A 23,308-nucleotide genomic window follows, 5' to 3' on the forward strand; every position below is an offset into this window, starting at 1 on the left:
CCCCCCCCTCAAGGAAGGATTATGGGCCCTCATTTACACTAATCCTAACCTCTTTTAGTTAATTACCCCCTAATTAAGCGCCGCCCCCCCTTTTTCCAGACTTTTTAATCCAGAGTACTGTAGTTATGGATGAGCAATCCGTGCTTAGTAAAATTGGGATGTTTTAGACCGATTTTCGGCTCATTTTTTGACCAGTTTCAAGGATTACTGTAGCCGGGCTGTTAAGGATGAGCAATCAATGAATTTTGACGGATTTTGAACTATTTTGGACCAATTTAGAACTATTTTAGAGTCATTTTTGGACTATTTTGGACCAATTTTTCTCAAAATTTCCAGACTCCGCCCACTTTGCTCCGATCGAAAAAGCGCGAAACGCGAATCGCTCGGTTTCACTGAACAATATAATGACGACATCATCGCCAACTACAGTACCCCGGAATACGGTATTTGATGGATTTGGTGAGAAAATTGACGATTTTGAGCCGATTTTTGGACATTTTAGGCCAAATTTCAGCTATTTTTGGCCACTTTTGGACTATTATAGGCCATTTTGAACCATTTAAGACTGAATATGGACCACTTTTGAGTCATCATTTTGGACCATTTTTTGGACCATTTTAGACCAATTTTGGACTATTTTAGGAGAATTTTCGGCCATTTTTCACCTACTTTGGACTACTTTTGGCTGATTTTAAACCATTTTAGTCTATTTTAGACCTGATTTTGACGATTTTCGGAGCATTTTAAACCCAATATGGACCATTTTTGACTGATTTTCACCGAGTTTAGGACCATTTTAGGCCAATTTTGGACTACTTCTGGCCTATTTTCGACATAATTTAGGCCTATTTTCGACATAATTTAGGTCTATTTTCGACCTAATTTAGGCCTATTTTCGACATAATTTAGGCCTATTTTTGACATAATTTAGGCCTATTTTTGACCCATTGCTCATCCTTAACTATTTTCAGCGCCCGGAGCCCTTCGCCACTCGATTTCTACGATTCAAGTGAGCCCACAGAAGCTCCGAGAGCTTGAACAACAGAATAAAACGCATCCGATCCCATCACTGGCCCAGTTTCGAATTCCCAAATCGACACGGACCATATTCCCACTCCCACTGATGGACATTGATGAGATTAGTGGGAAAGGAGTGAGAAAAGATAACAAAAGGTGGGGGAAATTTGGCTTAAAATGGTCTGCCTTTGGTTGGAAATAGGCCTAACTTAGGCTTAAAATGGTCCACAAAGGCCTAAATTGAGTCGAAAATAAGCCTAAATTAGGTCAAAAATAGGCCTGAATTAGATTGAAAATAGGCCTAAAATAGGTCAAAAATAGGCTTAAATCAGGCCAAAAATAAGCCTGAATTAGATCGAAAATAGGCCTAAATTAGGTCGAAAATAGGCCTGAATTAGATTGAAAATAGGTCAAAAATAGGCCTGAATTAGATCGAAAATAGGCCTAAATTAGGTCTAAAATAGGCCTAAATTAGATTGAAAATAAGCCTAAATTAGGTCGAAAATAGGCCTAAAATAGGTCAAAAATAGACTTACATTAGGCCAGAAATAAGCCTAAATTAGGTCGAAAATAGGCCTGAATTAGATCGAAAATAGGCCTAAATTAGATTGAAAATAGGCTTAAATTAGGTCAAAAATGGGCTTAAATCAGGCCAAAAATAAGCCTAAATTAGGCCTAAAATAGGCCTAAAATGGTCGAAAATAAGCCTAAATTAGGCCTAAATTAGGAAATTTCACTAAAATCTCAGATTGCTCATTCTTAACTACAGTAATCCTCGAGAAAAACCATTTTTAGACCATTTTAGGCCTATTTTAAGCCATATTAGGCTTATCGTAGGCTTATTTAGGCCCATTTAAGCAATTTGAGGCATATCTCAGGCTATTTTAGGCCTAATGTAGGCCTATTTCCACCCATTGCTCATCCTTAGTTCTCTTTTACAGTACCCAACGCCACTTCTCTGGTCAAGCAATCTCCGCTCAAATTCACGGACCACCAGCAACGTCACGTAGCTACAGTAATCCTACAGTACCCCAGGAAGGAAGAGCGGCCCGCCCAACGACAGCTTCTCAGGCGAAAAAAGTGGATTTTCAGCTGGGAAATTTAAATTTGGCGCCAAAAAATTCGAATTTGAACTCGAAAAATTCAAATTCCCGCCGCCCGCCGGTGCCCTACTGTAGCGCCACCTCCTCCGATGGCACCGCCTACAGTATCCATACAGTAACCCAACAGCTGTTGGGTACTGTAAAATCCCTCCACCCCGATTGGCTTCAGATGACACGACGTCTTCTAGCTGGAAATTCAGATGACGTGGCATCTGAATTCCGACGTCTTCTGATTCTGGAGAAGGAGAATTTGGAGACGAAATGGCGTCAGAATCGAAACGATAATCCGTTCGAGGAGGATCCGATTCAGAGGATTACTGTAATTCGGCGGGCTCTGGAGAAGCTGGAAAATCTGGGACACCTGTCGAGGATCCAACAGTTGAAAGTTATTCATTCGGCTCTTTTGAGCACCTAGTATGGCCCCTGCTTGGCTCTGTATGGCCTAGAAAGTATTATAATTGAATTTCCCGCGTTTAGAGCTTCAAAATGAGCCTAAACACGGCTATAATTGGAGCGTTTTGAAATTTGACCAAATTTGTATGGTCCATAACTTTTTCAGTTTTCGTCTAAAATCGATGAAACATTGATTTTTAAGTTCCCCATGTTATGAGCTTTAAAATGAGTATAAACACGACCATATTTGGTTAATTTTGATTTTTGCCCCATGGACCATGCGCCTTTAAGGTCAAAAAGCAATTTTTCAGAAGTAGGCCATGTTTATACTCATTTTGAAGCTGAGGAGGAGGGGAATACGAAAATTTGTGTTTTATAAAATTTATTAAAATTGGAGGAGTCAGGGACCATACCAGACAATTGCTAAAATCCAAAAATTGGTCCTAACTTTTTCAGTTCTCCTTAAAATTCTATAAAACTTATATTTTTGAGTTCGCCTTGTCACGAGCTTCAAAATGAGTATAAACACTACTGTATTTGGAGAATTTGGATTTTCGCCCCCGGGACCATGCGCCTTTAAGGTCAAAAATTGATATTTCTAGAAGTAGGTCATGCTTATACTCATTTTGAAGCTAAGGACGAGGCGAATTCGAAAATGCAAGTTTCATGAAATTTAGAGCGAAAATTTAAAAGTCAGGGACCATAGAAATTTGGGAAAATTTTCAAAATTCTCCAAACTTGGTCGTGTTTATACTCATTTTGAAGCTCGAAACTTGGGAAATTCAAACATATAAGTTTTATGAATTTTCGAGAAAAATTGGAAAATGTAGGACCCCTTTAAAATCCTAAATATTGTGTAATTTTTATCGTTTAACGATTTTTTTTTTGATATATTACTTGTCTTTTTTTTTCAAAAACTCATTTTTTGTCCCTTTTGGTCCAACCAATTCTTCTATTTTTCCCCTGTTTTTCTTGTACCTACCGTACCCCATTAATCTTTCATTAAAAAAAAACTACAGTACCCAATTATCATCCAATTATCCCCAATTATTTAATTACGTTTTTTTTTCTTTCTCTCTTTTTTTATTAAATAAAAATTGCTTTTCAATTTCGAAAAAAAAACTGTAATTTTTGACTAAAATTGACTCACCGTAAAACCTGTAATAGAAGGGCTCTCTAGCTTCCAACAACTTTGAGCCCAGTTATCTCGATTCCCATAAGAGATATCAAAAATTAGTCAACTGATAAAGTGTTTATCATAATAACAGCAATGTTTTATCAGTTGAAACCTTTTTGATATCTTTCACAGGAATTGAGATAATAGGGCTCCAAGTTAGAGATCCTTTCAAAGCACTATTAAAAACCCTCTAACTTGGAGCTCAATTATCTCGGTTACTGTAAGAGATAGCGAGAAGGTGTCAACTGATAAATTGATTATCATAATATCACCAACATTTTATCAGTTGACATATTTCTGGTATCTCGTACATTATCCCAGATAAATGGGAGGCTAAGTTGACAGTGTGTGGGGGCCCTTCTAATGCAGGTTTGAAATTTTCAGATTTTTTGGCAGCTGCTGGACCAAACTACAAATTTTCTTTGGATTTCGAAATTTTGGCGTTTTTTTTTTCAATTTTTTCCCAGTTTAGACATTTTTCGAATAAATTATTTATAAAGCCATTTTTCTTAATATTCTTTAGCCTTTTTCGTTTTTTTTGTTTCAAAGGCTTCCTTCTTTTTTCAGACATTGCTCAGTTTTTTTTTTCGCAGCTGAGCAAACTAGAGTTTATTCTACTAAAATTTCGGTCAAATTTCAATTTTCCTGGCAGCAGCTGAAAAAACATTTATTCTTCCCAATTTTTCACAAAACTAGAACTTCCGTTCCAGGGGTTTAGAAATCCGACTGATGGCCTAGAAAATACTTCCATTGAATTGTCCTAGCTTAGAGCTTCAAAATGAGCCTAAACACGGCTATAATTGGTGCGTTTTGAAATTTGACAAAATTTGTATGGTCCATAACTTTTTCAGCTTTCGTCTAAAATCGATGAAACATTGATTTTTGAGTTCCCCATGTTATGAGCTTCAAAACGAGTATAAACACGACCATATTTGGGGGAAATTTTGATTTTTGCCCCATGGACCATGCGCCTTTAAGGTCGAAAATTGCATTTGTTACAAATAAGGCATGCTTATACTCATTTTAAAGCTGGTGACAAGGCAAATACGAAAATCTGAGTTTCATGAGATTTAGAGCGAAACAGCTGAAAGATTTATTTTTTTTCATTTGCCAGTTTTTTGCAAAACTAGAGAATTCTGTTTTCTAGGTCTAATGGCCTAAAAATTTAACTGATGGTCTAGAAAATATTATCATTGAATTTCACTCGTTTAGAGCTTCAAAATGAGCCTAAACATGGCCAAATTTGGAGCATTTTGGACAACTTTGAAATTTTGCCAATTTTGTATGGTCCCTAACTTTTGGACTTTTGCTCAAAAATTGATGAAACTTTAATTTTTGAATTTGTCTAGTCATGAGCTTCAAAATGAGTATAAACACGACTATATTCTGATGATTTTCAGTTTTGACCATTTTCCACCTACCCCCTATGCGCCTTTAAAGTCAAAAATCGAATATTTCAGAATTGAGTCGTGTTTATACTCATTTCAAAGCTCATAACAAGGCAAATCCAAAAATATAATTTACAGCAATTTTGAAGCAACACTGAAAAAGTTATGTTCCATCCAAATTTTGGCCAAATTTCAAAATCATCCGAATTGGGCCGTGTTTATACTCATTTTAAAGCTCTAAACATGATGAATTCGAAAATCTAGGTTTTTCCCCAAAAAGTAATAAAAGATTTGAGGATCCAAGAGACTTGTTCCATTGGAGTTTGCTCACATCAGCTCTCGTCATTTTTGAGATCAACATTTTCTTTTTTTTTCAAATTTTTGAGTAAATAAACTTTACTTTTTCGTCTCAAATACCAACTAACATCACTCGTTTTAGCTGGGAAATTATTTTTCTAACAGAATATTAAAAAAAAAATTTTTTTCAATTTTCCGAAACAAAACTAGAGAGTACTGTAGATCTTAAAGACGCAGAGAAAAACAAAAAAAACAGAAACAAACACAGTCAATTAACTGGGTAAACTTTCACTTTTCTGTCTATCTTCTTTTTTTTTGCAAAATTTCCATGTTTCGTTCCGCATTCTTGTCTTCTGATTTGAAAACATTGATACTGCAACGTCTAGTGGCCTAGAAATCCAACTGATGGCCTAGAAAATATTATCATTGAAATTCTCAAGGTTAGAGCTTCAAAATGAGCCAAAACACGACTACAATTGGACAAGTTTGAAATTTCGCGATTTTTCAAGGGGTCCTAACTTTGTCAATTTTCAACCAAAATTTATGAAATTTAAATTTTTGAATTTGCCTTGTTATACGCTTCAAAATGAGCCTAAATACGACCTATTTCTAAAAATTTTCATTTTTCACCTTGAAGGTTCATGGTCCATGGGGCAAAAATCAAAATCACCTGAATATGGTCGTGCTTATACTCATTTCAAAGTTAAAGACAAGGGAAATTCAAAAATATTGTTTTCGTTGATTTTAGATGAAAACTTAAGAAGTTGGGACATCTCGAAAATTGACAAAATTAAAAAATTTTGGTACTCCACCGCTTTTTTTTCTTCGAAACTGAAAAAAAGTAAAAGAGCTATTTCCAGCTAAAACATAATGATGTTTGATAGTATTTACTCAAAATTTTAAAAATGAAGAGAATGAGAGTTGTGAGCAAACTTCAATGAAACAAGTCCCCAATTTTGTATGGCTCATAACTTTTTGAATTTCTCTCCAAATTCAATAATACTGATATTTTTGAATTTCTCATGATTAGAGCTTCAAAATGAGTATAAACATGGCTAGAATTTAGGAACTTTAAATTTTGGCCAAGTTTTTATGGTCCCTAACTTTATCAGTTTTGCTATGAACCCCATGAAAGTAGAATTTTCGAGTTTGACTTGTCATGAGCTTCCAAATGAGCCCAAACACGGCATGTTTCAGAAAAACTCGATTTTTGACTTTAAAATCGCATGGGGGTCCAAGGGGGGCAAAAATCAAAACCATCCGAATATAGTCATGTTTATACTCATTTCAAAGCTCATGACGAGGCAAGTTCAAAAATTAGAGTTTCATCAATTTTGAAGCAAAATTACAAAAGTTAGGACCCCTGGAAAATTTGAAAAATTTCAAAATGCTCTAAATATGGTCATGTTTAGGCTCATTTTGAAGCTCTAAACGAGTGAAATTCAACTTTATTATATTTAAACTGAAATTTCAATTTTAGGAAAAGTTAGACTTGTTTAAACAAGATTAACCTTCCCTCCCCCTCCCCCTTTATTTTGTTTAGAGAATGTCTCTAGTATCCCTCCTTCCCCTTCCTCATGCCTCTTTTCTGTTTCTCTGCGTCTCTCTAATTACACACACACACACACACTCTCTCTCTCTCTCTCTCTCTCTCTCTCTCTCTCTCTCTCTCTCTCTCTCTCTCTCTCTATCTTACTCTCTTGTCTCTCGTTTTCTGCCATTTCACCACCATCGAAAGAATGTTTCTCATTTTGCCCCCACCCCCCATTTTGCGGTCATTTTCTCACTTTTTAGTACCTTTTCTGTCTGTAAATCGGTTTTTCCAGATGTCCAAAAAAAGAAAATTTGATTAATTTCTATTTTTTTGCCAGAAAAAAACGATCAGAAATCTGATAAATCCATTTTTGTTGATTTCTGATTTCCAAAAAAAAAATCTTTAAACTACAGTAACCTCCTGGATTTTGGTCTAAACTTGGAAATTTTAATTTTTATAAATTTGTCATGTTTAGAGCTTCAAAATGAGTATAAACATGGCATGTTTTGAAAAATTTCTAAATTTCGAGGTTAAAGGCGCATGGACCCCTGGAAGAATGAAAATTGAAGAAACTAGGTCATGTTCATACTTATTTTAAAGCTTATGGCACACCAAATACGACATTTTCATTTGACCAAATAAGGACCCATACCTTCGTTGAAATAAATAGATTTAATTAAATTTAAAAAAAACCCGCCAATCTTTTTATGGACCATAAATTTTTCAGTTTTGCTCCAAACGCGATAAAAATTATGTTTTTTGATTTGTCTTGTCGTAAGCTTCAAAACGAGTATAAACACGACATGCTTCCACAAATTTTAAATTTTGACCTTAAAGGCGCATGGTTCAGGGGCAAAAATCAAAATTATCCAAATATAGTCGTGTTTATACTCATTTTGAAGCTCATGACTAGAAAAATTCAAAAATTAAAGTTTCATCAATTTTTGAGCAAAATTACAAAAGTTAGGGCCCATACAAAAAAGAAAATGTTGATCTCAAAAATGACGAGAGCTGATGTGAGCAAACTCCAATTAAACAAGTCTCTTGGATCCTCAAATCTTTTATTACTTTTTGGGGAAAAACCTAGATTTTCGAATTCATCATGTTTAGAGCTTTAAAATGAGTATAAACACGGCCCAATTCGGATGATTTTGAAATTTGGCCAAAATTTGGATGGAACATAACTTTTTCAGTGTTGCTTCAAAATTGCTGTAAATTATATTTTTGGATTTGCCTTGTTATGAGCTTTGAAATGAGTATAAACACGACTCAATTCTGAAATATTCGATTTTTGACTTTAAAGGCGCATAGGGGGTAGGTGGAAAATGGTCAAAACTGAAAATCATCAGAATATAGTCGTGTTTATACTCATTTTGAAGCTCATGACTAGACAAATTCAAAAATTAAAGTTTCATCAATTTTTGAGCAAAATTACAAAAGTTAGGGACCATACAAAAAAAAACGGTCGAATTTCAAAGTTGCCCAATTATAGCCGTGTTTAGGCTCATTTTGAAGCTCTCAACAAATGAAATTCAGTGGTACTATTTTCTAAGCCACCAGACGTCAAAGTATTATTGTTGTTGATTACGTGTCTATATTGATGTCTGTGTCTGCACTCTCCAAATCTCTTTTTTTTCAATTTATATATTTTTTTTCGTCTCCTGATGATTCATTCGGAGGGGTTTCTGACCACTAGATTCTCTTTCTCTCTCCCCGTTTTTTTGGCTTTTTCATGTCTTTTAACAATTTCCATGGCAACCAATCACACCCATCTAGACAGCTGAAAATTTGTGTGATTAGCGCTGAAAAATTGGTTTTTTTTTTCGTATTTTCGCCTTTGGGTGTGTAGCCGGTCCTAACCGGTCATGTGAATATAAAAGCATATAATTTCACTTTGTTTATTTCAAAGAAATTCTCGAAAAAATGACCTTTCGCCGATTCGATGGTTGATTTGATATCACTTTTGAATTTGGACCAGAAAACGGAATTTCAAGTTTTTTTGTTGCTTTTTTTTCAGTTTCTAGTTGATTCCCAAGTTTTTCTGTAATAAAATTTGAATTTCACTAGCTTAGAGCTTCAAAATGAGCCGAAACATGACCATAATTGGAGCATTTTGGAATTCGACCAATTTTTGTATGGGTCCTAACTTTTGCGATTTTACTCCAAAAGCAATAAAACTTAGATTTTTGGACTTCTCTCGTTATGAGCTTCAAAATGAGTATAAACACGACTATATTCGGATGATTTCGATTTTTGCCCACTGGGCCATGCGCCTTTAAAGTCGAAAAATGGAACATCCTAGAAATAGGTCATGTTTATACTCATTTTGAAGCCAATGACAAGGCAAATTCAAAAATATAAGTTTCATGTAATTTGAAGCGAAACCCAACAAGTTAGGGACCATACAAAAATGCCAAACTTTAAAAATGTTCCGAAATTCTCCAACATTGGCTGAGTTTATACTCATTTTGAAGCTCTAAACATAAGAAATACAAAAAATGTGTCAGAGTTTCAAAATTTTCTTTTAATTAGCTTCAAAATGAGTATAAACACGGCCATGTTTCAATTAGTTTAATTTTTGCCTCCCCCCCCCCCCTGGACCATGCGCCTTTAAGGTCCAAAAATGGAACATCCCAGAAATAGGTCGTGTAGGGTATCATTTAAAAGCTAAAAACCTCACAAATCGATTAGTAAAAAAATCATGCAATTCGAAGAAATTATTTTTGAGATATAGGACTTTGACCTATTTTCAGCCCGTTTCCAGACTATCTTTCTCTCATTTTTTGAACGAATTGTAGAAATCTTGATTTTTAACAAATATATTTGTAATTTGCGTACTTTTAGCTTTGACATGAGTATAAACATGACCTAGTTTCCCAAATTTTACTTTTTCAAACGGTCCATGCGCCTTTAAATTCCCAATTTACAAATACTACTGTAACTTTTTTAGTTTTTGCCGGAACTCGAAAATTTTTAGTATTTTGAGTTTGACCTGTTTTCAGCTTCAAAATGAGTATAAACACGACCTACCTCTGAAAAATCGATGTTTGACCTTAAAGGCGCATGGTCCATGGGGCGAAAATCAAATTCATGCGAATACAGTCATGTTTATGCTCATTTTGAAGCTAAAGACGAGGTGAGTTCAATAATCTAAGTTTCATCGATTTTAGAGCAAAACTGAAGAAGCTAGGACCAATTTTTAGATTTTGCCAATTTTCTATGGAAAAACAAATTCGAGCAAAACATGTCGTGTTTATACTCATTTTGAAGCTAAAAACGTGCTCAATACGAATAAAATAGTTTAAAACGAAATTTAGAAGATTCTGGATGTTATGACCTGTTCTAACTTTGAGCTTATTAGCTACGGCTCTTCCCGCTTTGTGTGCCTTTCAACTACAGTAGTAAATGTGCCAAGTAGGATGTATAGAGTTTCATTTGAGAGGTTGAACTCTCAGAAATCTAATGACATAGGGAGAGGGATATGGGAGATATGGGACATTCTAGGGAGATATGGGACATTTTCCATAGTAACTAATTTTTTGCTCGCCTTCGCTCATTTTCTCTTGATTTCACTCAATATTTCCTCAACTTTTTAGCACTTTTCAGTCATGCAACATCCAGTGATCAATCAACAACCGGGATACAATCCCCAACAACAAAATCCGGGACAACAATTCCAAATGCAACCAACAATCACCACCCAGCCAGGTGCATTCGTTCAGCCGGCTCCCGGCTCCGTCTGGATGCCACTTCCACCGGCAATTCAAGGTGTCCCCACTGGTTTGGAGTATTTGACCTATCTGGATACTGTAATGGTCCATCAAATCAAAGAATTGATTGAAATCGTGACGGATTGGGAGACCAAAAATAAGTATGTTTGAAAAATGCCAATGGGGAGCAGTGCTACTATGCGTTCGAGGAATCGGGGTGCTGTGAACGGCAGTGTTGTGGACCAAATCGTGGATTCGTTATGCATGTGGTCGACAACTTTAAACGGGTTAGTAAAGTCCAAAAAATTTGGTCCAATAATTTTTTGGTCTGCCAAAAACGGACCAAGAGTGGCTGAGTTAGGCCTGAAAATGACTTATAGTCTCTAGGGCCCATTTTTAGGCAATGGTTCCTCATTCTTTGTAAAGAATTTGTTTTTTTTTTCTGAAAATTCAGATTTTCAGACACATTTTGATGCTAAAACATACCAAGTGCGACGAAAACTAATCGAGTTATGAAATTTTGAAAAAATTCCAAAAAAAATTTTTTTTTTCTAAAATTCAATTTTTTTTTCAAAGACCCATAACTTTCGTAATTTTCAACAGATTTTTGAGATTTTAACACCAAATTGTAGTGAATTCCCTGTTCTTTCAAATGATATACAAATTCATCAATTTTCAGGAGGTTCTGACCATCAAACGCGAGTTCAAATGCTGTGGTGGTGGCTGTTATGGCTGTTTCGCGTGTGTCGGCTGCTGTCAACAAGAATGTATCGTCGAGACGCCTTCAATGGGCGTTCTTGGTGTCATTCGTCAACGCTGCGGATTCATGTCGTCGAATTACGACGTTCTGGATGCCGATGGCAATGTTGTGTTCCAAATCGACGGTCCATGCTGTTGCATGTTGTGTGGATGTCAGGATAAGGAGTTTCCGGTGAGTACTGTAGAAGAGAGTACTGTGGTTTCTTGAATTTCTAAATGCGAACTAAAAATACATCTTTCAAAATATTTATAGCAGTTTTCAGAACTCAGAAATGTCTATTCTAACGCGAGTTATGGCTATTTGAAGTTGGTGGCCTAGAAATCCAAATATGGCCTAAGAAACTAAAGAAAACTAGGCCATGGTATATACCAACATGACAGGATGCTTTATTCAATCACAATACGCTTTTTAGATTTCTAAAATCTCAATTTTGAACCGATTTATGTCCATTTGAATTTTGGAGCCTCATGGCCTAGTTTGGCTTCCTAGGCCACCAACTTAAAATGGCCGTAATATGGCTCGAAATTGATTTTTTGTTTTCGTTATTGTAAACTAGGAATGTCAAAAGTTTGGCCAGCCTAGTGCAGTTTTTAGATTTCAAAAACCTCAATTTTAGACCAAGTTACGGCTATTTGAAGTTGGTGGCCTAGAAAACCAAATTTTGATAAAACTAGGTCGTGTTATATATCAAATTGTCAGACTTGTTTAGCCAAGCAAAATGCAAGTTTTAGATTTCAAAAATCTCAACTTTGAGCAAAGTTGCATACACGGCCGAGTTTTGGATTTCTAGGCCATCAACTTCGAATGGCTCAGATATTTTTTTTGATTTTTTTTAATCTAAAATTGTTTTCAACACCATGAAACAATCCTTGAGCAGAAAGCCAGCTTTCCGATCTCAAAAATCTCTATTCTAGGCCTAGTTATTGCGATTTGCAGTTGGTGGCCTAGAAAACCAAATTTGGCCTAGGTATCCAACGAAAACCAGGCCATGGGGTATATCAAAATGACAGGCTTCTTTAGTCAAAGACAGTGCAATTTTTAGATTTCATAAATATTGACATTGAGCCGAGTTACAGCAATTCGAAATCGCTGGCCTAGAAAACCAAAACTCGACCGCGTCCACAACTTCGCTCAAAATAAATATTTTTCAATTTTGAAAAAAATTTTGAGTTCCTCAAAACATGCCTAACAATTTGATATGTATGATGACCTAGTTATCCAAAAATTCAAAAAACTCGGCCACGGCCGTAACTTTGCTGAGAATCAATATTTTTGAATTGTGAAAAAAGTTTTGAACTTCTCAAAGCATGCCCAACAATTTGATTTATGATATGACTTAGTTTTTAGAACATTTTGGATTTCTAGGCCACCGATTCGAAATGAACCATTTTGCAGATCAAAACGGCGAACAATGGTACGGTAGTCGGCGCGATCACCAAAAAATGGGGAGGCTGCTTCCGTGAGGCATTCACTGACGCCGACACATTTGCAGTCAACTGTAAGCTCCGCCCACTTTTATGCCACGCCCACTTTTTCTAAAAATCGATTTGTTTTCAGTTCCCAGCGATTTGGATGTCAAACTCAAGGGTGTTCTTCTCGGCGCCACTTTCTTGATTGTGAGTATTCATTTTTGGATTACTGTACATTTTTGGGATTACTGTACTTTTCAGGACTTCATGGAATTCGAGCAACAGAGCCAAAATCGAAATGGTAAGATGTTTTTTTGGAATTTTTTTTTTCTGAAATTTTAATTTTCAGTCTAACACCTTTGTCTACAGTAACCCAGCTAATTTATTATTTTGCTACTACAGTAACCCAAATTTTGTTTGCTTTATTGATTTTTTTTATGTTTGGTAGGTCAAAAATGTTTTTTTGAAAATTAAAATTTTTAATTTTCAGGCAACACCACATTCTCAACGTCAAATTGATACTTTTAAGCTCCGCTCACTTTTCTGACTCCGCCCCTTTTGCCCCCCCCCATGAAACCTGACATTTTGAGATATAAAAATTCTTTATTTAATCAATAAAAAATCAATAAATCGATCAAAAATCGATATTAATCATTGTTTTCAGTTTCCTCGCTTCGTTGTTGATCCTCGACACTATTCTCGTCCTTCGGCGGCTCTAGAGCATCCTTTGGGGTTACTGTAGGTGGCGGAGCCTGGGCTACAGTAGCCTTTTCATGCACCGACGTTGAGGAATCGAATTTTTGAGAACTCGAAGCAGTTTGGGTTACGGTCTTTTGGGAACTTCGGCCAATTTTCTCCGATTGCTCATCCACACTTTTGGCTTTCGGCGTTTTTGCGTTCTGAAATAGTTTTTTTTGGGTTTTTAGGTGGCCTAGAAAAACCAAAACTAAGTCATGTTTATCATATAAATGTTTGTCTTGTTTTTCTAAATTCAAAACTTTTTTAAAAATTAAAAAATCTTAATTTTGAGCCGAGTTACGCCAATTTTAAGCCGATGGTCTAGAAAACCAAATTTTTGGAAAACTAGGTCATGTTGTATATCACTTTGTCAGGTTTGTTTAGTTAAGCATAAATCATTTTTCAGATTTCAAAAATACCAATTTTGAGCCTAGATACGGCTTTTTGAAGTTGGTGGCCTAGGAAACCAAAACTCGGCCGCGTCTGTAACTTTGCTCAAAATGGAGATTTATAAAATCCGAAACGTGCATTGTGCTTGGCTAAACAAGCCTGACAATTTGATATAAAACATGACCTAGTTTTTCTAAAATTTGGATTTCTAGGCCACCAGCTTCTAATAGGCATAACTTGGCACACAATGCACATTTTCGAAAAAATTTTGACAAAAAACTTTTTCTTACACTTCTCGATTGCTCATCATCAAAGACAACCATCGGTTTCTGTCTTCCCTTCCATTGTACTTTATTCACATTCACCGGAACTACAGTAATCCCAGGGGGCGGAGCTCCGGATGGGGAAACGAGTGATAGTGGTTGTTGTTGTACGTTTGATGCTTGTGATTCGGGTGACGATGGTTTTTTGGAGCATTTTTTCACTTTTTTCTTCACACAAATCATGAATAGAATCGGCACGATGATCAATGGGTAGAAGAAGACGATGAGCAATGAACCATTTTGAATACTACTGTAATAGAATCTTTATTTTATTTTGGTGGACTTAAAACTAGAGGTTTGGCCGAGTAGAATCCAGTTTTCAGATTTCGAAAATGTTAATTCTAGGCCAAATTATAGCTACTTGAAGTTGGTGGCCTAGAAAACCAAATTTTGAGAAAACTAGGCCATGTTATATACCAAAATGTTAGGCATGCTCTGAGAAGCTTTAATCTTTTTTTAGCATTCAAAAATATTGACTCTGAGCAAAGTTACTGACGCGGCCGAGTTTTGGGTTTCTAGGCCCCAAACTTTAAATGACCGTAACTTGGCTCAAAGTGATGTTTTTGAGTTTTGAAAAATGAATACTAGTCAGTTAAACGTGCCAAGCATTTCAATATGCAACATGACCTAGTTTTCCAAAGTTTTGATTTTCTAGGTCGTCAACTTCAAATGGTCATAACTTGGCTCAAAATTAATATTTTTCGAAAATTAAAAAAAAACAAATAGTCAAACAAAAACCAGGAATTGCGGCAACAAAATACAGTTTTCAGGTTTCAAAAATCTCACTCCTGGACAAAGTTATGACTTCTTGAATTTGGTGGCCTAGAAAACCGAATTTTGAGAAAACTAGGTCATGCAATATATCGAAATGTCAGGTTTGTTAAGCCAATCACAAATCAATTTTTAGAATTCAAAAATATTGATTTTGAGCAGAGTTATGGCCATTTGTAACCAGTGGCCTAGTTTTGGTTTTCTAGGCCACTAACTTCAAATGGTCGTAACTTGGCTAAAAATGAGTATTTTCAAGTTTTGAAAAGTGCATTCTAATCAGCAACACGTGTCAAATATTCTGATATACATCCTGGCCTGGTTTTCCGAAAATTTGTATTTCTAGGCCACCAACTTCAAATTGGCGTAACTTGGCTCAAAATTGATATTTTTGAAAAATTCAAAAACGAAAATGTCCAAAATATTTTTTGTGATTTTTGAACTACAGTAACCCTACAAACCTGCACATCAATTCGAACAAAATTTTGATCATTTTTGAGTGTGCCAAACAATGCCACGTGTCTCGGATGGGATCAGAGGGAAATAAGGTAAATTTTATTTTTTTTAGAGAAATTTTTTGAAAAAATTGAAATTTAGCACCAAAAAAATGTCAATGGGGTAAAAAAAAGGGGGGAAAATTCACGAAAAAATTCGTTGTGAAAATTTGAAAAATTAAAAAAAAAGCGGAATGTACAGAAACCGAAATTGTACCGTAATCGAAAACGAGAGAGAAGGAGACGCAGAGAAGAAAATTTGGGACCTAATTTTTTTGCTAGTGAGAAAAAAAAGATATGAGATCTTTTGATTTTGAGGGTTTTTTGGAATTGAAAAAGAATTATAAAATAAATCTAAAAATGAGGAAAATCAATAAATTCAAAATTTGTATGCTGAATCCAGATGACGTGGCTTCCATTTGAACACTTCTAACTGCCAACGGCGACGTGTGAAGACCTCCGAAATCGCCGGTTTCCCGATCAGTACCGTATAACACTAATTCCCATTTTACTAGCTCGGCATCTGCAAAAAATTGTTTAAATTAGTCGTTTGATTTTTAGTGGCCTAGAAAACCAAAAACTCGGCCAGCAAAATCCAGAAATTTTTTTTTTGAAAAATCTCGATTCTTAACCAAGTTATGGCTATTTAAAGTTAGTTGGTGGCCTAGAAATCCAAATTTACGGAAAACTAGGTCATGTACTATATCATCATGTTTGGCTTGTCTTGCTGACCAATGTACTGTTTTTAAATTTCAAAAATCTCAATTTTAAACCAAGTTACAGCCGTTTGAAGTTAGTGGCCTAGAAAACCAAAACTCGGCCGCGTCTGTAACTTTTCTCAAAATTGAGATTTTTTAAATCTAAAAATTGCGTTGTGCTTAGCTAAAAAAGCCTAACAATTTGAAATACAACATGGCCTAGTTTTTCCAGAAATCTGGTTTTCTAGGCCACCAACTTCAAATAGGCATAACTTGGCTCAAAGTTGATATTTTTGAGTTCTACAAACAGATTATAACATGTCAAAACATGAAAAAAATTTGATATAAAACATGACCTAGTTTTTCCAGAAATCTGGTTTTCTAGGCCACCACTCTAAAATGCTTCCAATTTGGCTCAGAACTGAAATTTTCAGAAATTCTGGAATTTTTGTATAACTCACCATCCCATCCATCATTATCGATTTCCAAAATCCATAGTCCAGCTGCCTGTTCTCCCCAATTATGGGTCGTCATGAATGCCCAATCCGTGAAACCGCTTCTTGATGTGTCACGGGCTCTTTTTGTGAGCAATGTGGATTTGGTACCTAGAATTTTTGAATTAATAAAATATTAACTTTTCGGTAAATTTATATCAGCATTCAGAAATTAAAAACGTAGATTTTAACGCGAGTTATAGCTATTTGAAGTTGGTGGCCTAGAAACCCAAATTTGGCCTAGGAGTCCAAGAAAACTAGGTCATGGTGTGTATCAAAATGATCGACTTTTTTAGTCGAGGACCATGCAGTTTTCAGATTCTGAAAATACCAATTTTGGGCCAAGTTACAGCGATTGGAAGTCGCTGGCCTAGAAAACCAAAGCTCGGCCGCGCCTGTAACTTTGCTCAGAATTAATATTTTTAAAATCTAAAAACTGGCTGAGACAGTATAAAACAATCCTGACAAATTGATATGCAACATGACCTAGTTTTCCATAAATTTGGATTTCTAGGCCACCAATCAAAAATGAGATCACATCTCGCGCTAAAATCAACATTTTTCATTTTTGAAAAAAGCTACAGTAATCTCAAAAAGCCACAAACCTGACGGCGAAGTCAAATAAATTTGAAGATCGCCTCGTTTCGGAGCTTTCAGTGTCACAATCGCTTGGACATGTTCCACATACGACACTTTATTCTCTTCAGCAGCTCCATAGCATCCATCAGAGTAAAGTTGAAGCTGAAGACGATTTCCGTTTGGAATGTTCCTGAAAAGTTGAAAAAGTTTTTGGAAAATTCAAAAATCTCTATTCGGAGCCAAGTTACAGTGGTTTCGAGTTGATGGCCTAGAAACCCGAATTTTTGGAAAACTAGGCCATGTAATATATTAAAATGTAGGATTTAAATTTGAGTAAGCGGATGCATTTTTTAGATTCTATTTTTGAAGTTGGTGGCCTAGAAACCCAAATTAGGCCATTAGACACCAAACTTCAAATGGTCATAACTCGGCTCAAAATTGACATTTTTGAGTTCTGAAAAATACATTTTGATCAGCTAAACACGCCAATCATTTTGATATACAACATGACCTAGTATTTCAAAAGTTCAGATTTTTAGGCCATCAACCTCGCTTCAAAATTGTCATAACTTAACTGTCATAACTCGCTTAACTGTCATAAATTGTCATAACTCGCTTCAAAATTGATATTTTTGAGTTTTGAAAAGTGTATGTAAATCAGAAAAAACTGGAAAACAAATTTCAACTCAAAATTGTTAATGAACCATAACGCTTTTCAAATCTTAAAAATCTCAATTTTAACTCGAGTTACAACCATTTCAAGTTGGTGGCCTAGAAAACCAAACTTTTGGGAAAACTAGGTCATGTTATATATCATCTTGTTTAGCTATTTTTGGTGGATATGATGCAGTTTTTAGTTTTCAAAAATATCAATTTTGAGCAAAGTTACAAACGCGGCCGAGTTTTGGTTTCCTAGGCCATCAACTTCAAATGGTCATAACTTGCTTCAAAATTGATAGTTTTGAGTTTTAAAAATTGTGCTCTAATCAGCCAAACGTGTCAAACATTTTGATATACAACATGGCCTAGATTTCTCAAAATTTGGATTTCTAGGCCATCAGCTTAAAATTGGTGTAACTCGCCTCAAAAGCGACATTTTTGAGTTTTGAAAAATGCATTCAAGATAAGAAAATGAGCCTAATTTTTTTTTGATAAATAACATAATCTAGATTTCCAAAGATTTCATATTCCTATTCCACTGTAACCAAAAAAGCTGGGTTTCTAGGCCACCAACCTTTAGATTGGCGTAACTTCGCCTAAAATTAATATTTTTCAAGTTTGAAAAAAGGAAAATTTTTGTATTACTGTGATTTTACAAGACTTACTAAAAATCCGAGCAAAAACTCACTTGTACCTGCTTGGGTAGAACTGTCTACACCTGTGCTGTTCATCGACTCGTTTCCAAACCTTTGCCAGCTTCACCATCGCACCAGCATCCATCAAACCGTAGCCAAAAGAGTGGGACACATTCCTTCCAACCCCATTTGTGGTCCAATCACCAGCTCGGAGATTAATGGGTTTTGCAGTTCGGATGACAATATGTTGAAGGTCCCTCCATGTTAGATTAGGATTCGCTTCAAGAGCCAAAGCAACAATTCCAGCGGCTAGCGGGGCACTGGCACTCGTTCCAGTGTGCATATTAGTACATGCATGATGTAAATCAGTGGTTACTATCATCTTTTCTCCAGTGGCTCCACTAGAATACGTCGTTGCTAGTGTGGAACTACACGCTTCTGAGTACCATGGAATGTTGCCATTCTCGGTGGCCGAGGAAATCGATAAAGTGTAAATTGAGTTTGTATAACCATCACAATTACACGAATCCGCATCTTTTCCACCATTTCCTGATGCCCAGACAAAAATGGAACCCTTTCCTTTGCGTCCCATTGTGATTCCTTTTTCAAACGCGGACCTTGTTAGTTTAGCGGGTCCGTCTACAGTACGACCATCGTCATCTGGTCCCCAGGAGGCGCTGAAATTAGGTGTTTTTTATGGGAAGAAATATCAAGTTCTCGGAAACTTGAAAACATTTTCAGATCTCAAAAATCTCTATCTTGAGCCGAGTTGTGGCCATTTAAAGTTGGTGGCCTAGAAAACCAAATTTTGGGAAACTCGGCCATTTTGTATATCAAATTGCCAGGCTCGTTTAGTCAAACACAACGCAATTCTTAAATTTCAAAAATCCCCACTTCGAGCAAAGTTACAAACGTGGCCGAGTTTTGGTTTCCTAGGCCACCTACTTAAAATGGCTGTAACTCGACTTGAAATAGGTATTTTTGAGTGTTGAAAAATGTTTCGGAACTAGCTAAACAAATCTGATCCATCAATTTAAAGCATGACCTAGTTTTTCAAAAATTTGGATTTCTAGGCCATCAACTTAAAATGACCGTAACTTGGCTAAAATTCGACATTTTTGAGATTTGAAAAATGTATGTAAATCAGAAAAAACTGAAAAACAAATTTCAACACAAAATTGTTAATGAACCATAACGCTTTTCAATTCTTAAAAATCTCCATTTTAACTCGCGTTACAACCATTTCAAGTTGGTGGCCTAGAAAACCAAAGTTTTGGGAAAACTAGGCCATGTTATATATCATCTTGTTTAACTAATTTTGGTGGATAGGATACAGTTTTTATTTCTCAAAAATATCAATTTTGAGCAAAGTTACAAACGTGGCCGAGTTTCGGTTTCCTAGGCCACCAACTTAAAATGGCTGTAACTCGACTTGAAATAGGTATTTTTGAGTGCTGAAAAATGTTTCGGAACTAGCTAAACAAATCTGATCCATCAATCTAAAGCATGGCCTAATTTTCTAAAATTTTGGATTTCTAGACCATCAACTTAAAATGACCGTAACTTGGCTAAAAATCGATATTTTTGAGATTTGAAAAATGTTTTGACATTAGAAAAACAGGGCAAATTAACTCACCTATAAATATCTATATAATCAGCATTATGTCCAACAGATGCCGCTTCAACCGCATCGGTCACATCTCCATCCAACATTCGAATTCCGCCGATATTCGCGTTATAAGCAATTCCAACGATACACAAACTATTGTTGAAAATTGCGGCCACCTCTCCAGCACATCTTGTTCCATGCCGATTTTCATCCGAAAACTCATATCGAGGCATTGGATCATTATCCCGGTCATTAACATCATATGACGCTCTTTCATCATAATTTGGGGAAATATCTGGATGTGTTCTTTCTAGGCCGTCATCCAGGATGGTTACCACTACTCCTTTTCCAGTGTACCCGAGGTCCCACGCCTCTTTTACATTGTGATCCATCCGAGCGGTAAAGTCCATGTCATTTTGGCCGCGGTTCTAAAAACATACTCTTTTAAAATTTGTTTTCAGCTTGTTTTTCCAACTTTCTAAAATTTAATGCATTTTTCAGACTTCGAAAATATCAATTTTGAGACGAACTACGACCATTCGAATGTTAGTGGCCTAGAAATCTGAATTTTAAGAAAAATAGGTCATTTTGTATATGACCGTATTACACCTGTTTTGAGGATTCTATTTCGATTTTTAGATTTCAAAAATATCAGTTATGAAGCAAGTTATGACCATTTGAAGTTGATGGCCTAGGAAACCAAAACTCGGCCGCGTTTGTAACTTTGCTCAAAATTGATATTTTTGAAAACTAAAAACTGCATCATATCCACTAAAAATAGTTAAACAAGATGATATATAACATGGCCTAGTTTTCCCAAAAGTTTGGTTTTCTAGGCCACCAACTTGAAATGGTTGTAACTCGAGTTAAAATTGAGATTTTTAAGAATTGAGAAGCTTTATGGTTCATTAACAATTTTGTGTTGAAATTTGTTTTCCAGTTTTTTTCTGATTTACATACACTTTTCAAAACTCAAAAATGTCAATTTTGAAGCGAGTTATGACCATTTAAAGGTTGATGACCTAGAAATCCAAATTTTTGAAAAACTATGCCATGTTGCATATCATAATGTTCGACACGTTTGGCTGATTAGAGCACACTTTTTAAAACTCAAAACTTTCAATTTTGAAGCAAGTTATGACCATTTGAAGTTGATGGCCTAGGAAACCAAAACTCGGCCGCGTTTGTAACTTTGCTCAAAATTGATATTTTTGAAAACTAAAAACTGCATCATATCCACTAAAAATAGTTAAACAAGATGATATATAACATGGCCTAGTTTTCCCAAAAGTTTGGTTTTCTAGGCCACCAACTTCAAATCGCCACAACTCGCGTTAAAGTTGAGACTTTTGGGATGTGAAAAGTTCTGTGAGCTTCTCATGACTAGTATTTACAGATTATCTTATAAAAATAATACTAAGAACTTACCAAGTACCACATATCGGTCCACAAAGGGTCATTGGGATCAGGATGTTTGCGATTTCTGGACTTGCTGACTTGTCGTCCCTCATCCTCTTCAATAATCTCATTATCATCCGTATGTCGTCGAATTCGTCGATATCCACGTTTCACTCTTCTTTTTGCCACTTGCTGCTCCATCCAAACCACTTCTTCCTCGTGTTGTAGCTGATTAGCTGATAGGGATCGTGTTTTTCTCGCCGATCGAGACTTTTTTCGATCGTCACGGAATAAATAAAACTCGTCACCCGGAATAATCTGAAAATTAAGGTTCACGAGGTTCAGAGCTTCCAAATGAGTATAATCATGACTAGGTTTGAAAAATTTTCCAAGGGTCCATGCGCCTTTAAACCTCCATTTTTGCATTTTCTACTGTAACTTGCTTAGTTTTTGCCAGAATTCAAAAATTATGATAGTTTTGAGTTCAGCTTGTTAAGAGCTTTGGAATGAGTATAAACATGGCATATTTCAAAAATTTTGGTTTTTTGAGTTTAAAGGCGCATGGACCCTTGGAAAATCTAAATTTCGCAAACCTTGTTGTGTTTATACTCATTTTGAAACATTCAACAAGCATAAAACGTTTCTACATTTTTTTATCTAATTTTAATAAAAAATAAGAGAAGTACAGTACTTTGAAAGCTCATTATCCTGTTTTTGTCTTGCGTGCGCCTTTAGAATACTGTAACTCTCTTAGTTTTTGTTCGAAATCAAAAAAGTTAATATAAATGTTGTTGACTTGTTGAGGGCTTCAAAATGAGTATAAACAAGGCCCACTTTGCAAAATTCCGACTTTCCGAGGGTCCATGCGCCTTTAAACCGTCAAATCACAAATATTACTGCATCTTTCTTCGTTTTTGTCCGAATTTGAATATTTTAATAAATTTGAATTTGTCTTGTTAAGGGCTTCAAAATGAGTATAAACACGACCCATTTTGCGAAATTTCGATTTTCCGATGGCCCATGCGCCTTTAAACCCGAAAAATCAAAAAATCGAAATTGAGCAGAAGGGGTCGTGTTTATACTCATTTTGAAGCTCTAAACAAGCCAAATTCGAAACTTTGAAAATTTTCAAGTTCTAGCAAATACAAAGTAAGATACAGTAAGATTTGTAAATGAGTTGAAAGGCACATGGTGCTACTGGCTCAAAAATGAAAATTGGTGGAAATATATCGTGTTTAGGTTCATTTTGAAGCTCTAAGCATAAGAAACTCAAAAATTTAGGTTTCATTCATTTTGAAGAAACAGTTACTCGGGTTACGGTACTTTTACTGTTTGGCTCTTTTTTGACCGTATCTAGGCTCGTTTTCAACAGATTCTCATGGTTTTTGGCTAAAAATTAGCCAATTTTTCTTCTTTTTTTCAAAAAATGTAAAACTCACCGGACCCAAATTGGTGTACCCGTACTTATTGGCCAAACGATCCGCATCTTCTGCCTTCCCTCCAGCTATCCTAATCGCCCATTCATTCGTATACGTTCTTCTCATCGGACTTGCAATTGAGGATACTGTAGTTGTGACGTCATCTTCAAACTCTCCGGAAGGTTCCGTCAAGTGGGCGGAGCCTAATAAAACAAAAAGGGCCAATGTGACAAGTTGAATGAAGACAGAGCAGTGTCTAAATGAGTTTGCATTGCTCATAGTTAAATTTTGTAGTTTGTAGTCTTTGTAGTTTGTA

At 35.8% G+C, this 23,308-nt stretch overlaps 4 protein-coding genes across 4 annotated transcripts in view; 2 read left to right on the forward strand and 2 right to left on the reverse strand.

Moving 5' to 3' along the window:
* CBG15805 overlaps positions 1-2,535 on the forward strand; it is a gene marked incomplete at both ends in the record, with an annotated part of 7,878 nt that extends 5,343 nt beyond the window's left edge. Inside the window, 3 exons of the mRNA XM_045241456.1 lie at positions 337-459; positions 972-1,173; positions 1,959-2,535. Of these exons, the coding sequence (XP_045095831.1) occupies positions 337-459; positions 972-1,173; positions 1,959-2,535 (902 nt within the window). The remainder of the gene's footprint in view (positions 1-336; positions 460-971; positions 1,174-1,958) is intronic.
* Positions 2,536-10,517: 7,982 nt separating this feature from the next.
* Positions 10,518-13,142, forward strand: Cbr-scrm-1 (the record flags this gene model as incomplete). The annotated part of the gene is made up of 7 exons (XM_045241457.1): positions 10,518-10,754; positions 10,808-10,906; positions 11,299-11,550; positions 12,775-12,877; positions 12,937-12,995; positions 13,050-13,089; positions 13,138-13,142. 7 exons carry the CDS (start codon positions 10,518-10,520, stop codon positions 13,140-13,142), a joined length of 795 nt encoding a protein of 264 aa, XP_045095832.1.
* Positions 13,143-13,435: 293 nt separating this feature from the next.
* Positions 13,436-14,422, reverse strand: CBG25421 (the record flags this gene model as incomplete). Its single annotated transcript, XM_045241458.1, has 2 exons — positions 13,436-13,687; positions 14,207-14,422. The coding sequence occupies 2 exons, from the start codon at positions 14,420-14,422 to the stop codon at positions 13,436-13,438; spliced, it is 468 nt and encodes a 155-aa protein (XP_045099756.1).
* A 1,420-nt stretch (positions 14,423-15,842) lies between these two features.
* Cbr-kpc-1 lies at positions 15,843-23,271 on the reverse strand (the record flags this gene model as incomplete). The annotated part of the gene is made up of 7 exons (XM_002640496.2): positions 15,843-16,024; positions 16,661-16,804; positions 17,299-17,462; positions 18,621-19,244; positions 20,204-20,604; positions 21,605-21,892; positions 23,014-23,271. The coding sequence occupies 7 exons, from the start codon at positions 23,269-23,271 to the stop codon at positions 15,843-15,845; spliced, it is 2,061 nt and encodes a 686-aa protein (XP_002640542.2).
* Positions 23,272-23,308: the final 37 nt, after the last annotated feature.

Source organism: Caenorhabditis briggsae (genome assembly GCF_000004555.2).
Source record: "Caenorhabditis briggsae complete genome, chrI, whole genome shotgun sequence".
In the NCBI taxonomy this organism is placed as follows: domain Eukaryota; kingdom Metazoa; phylum Nematoda; class Chromadorea; order Rhabditida; family Rhabditidae; genus Caenorhabditis; species Caenorhabditis briggsae.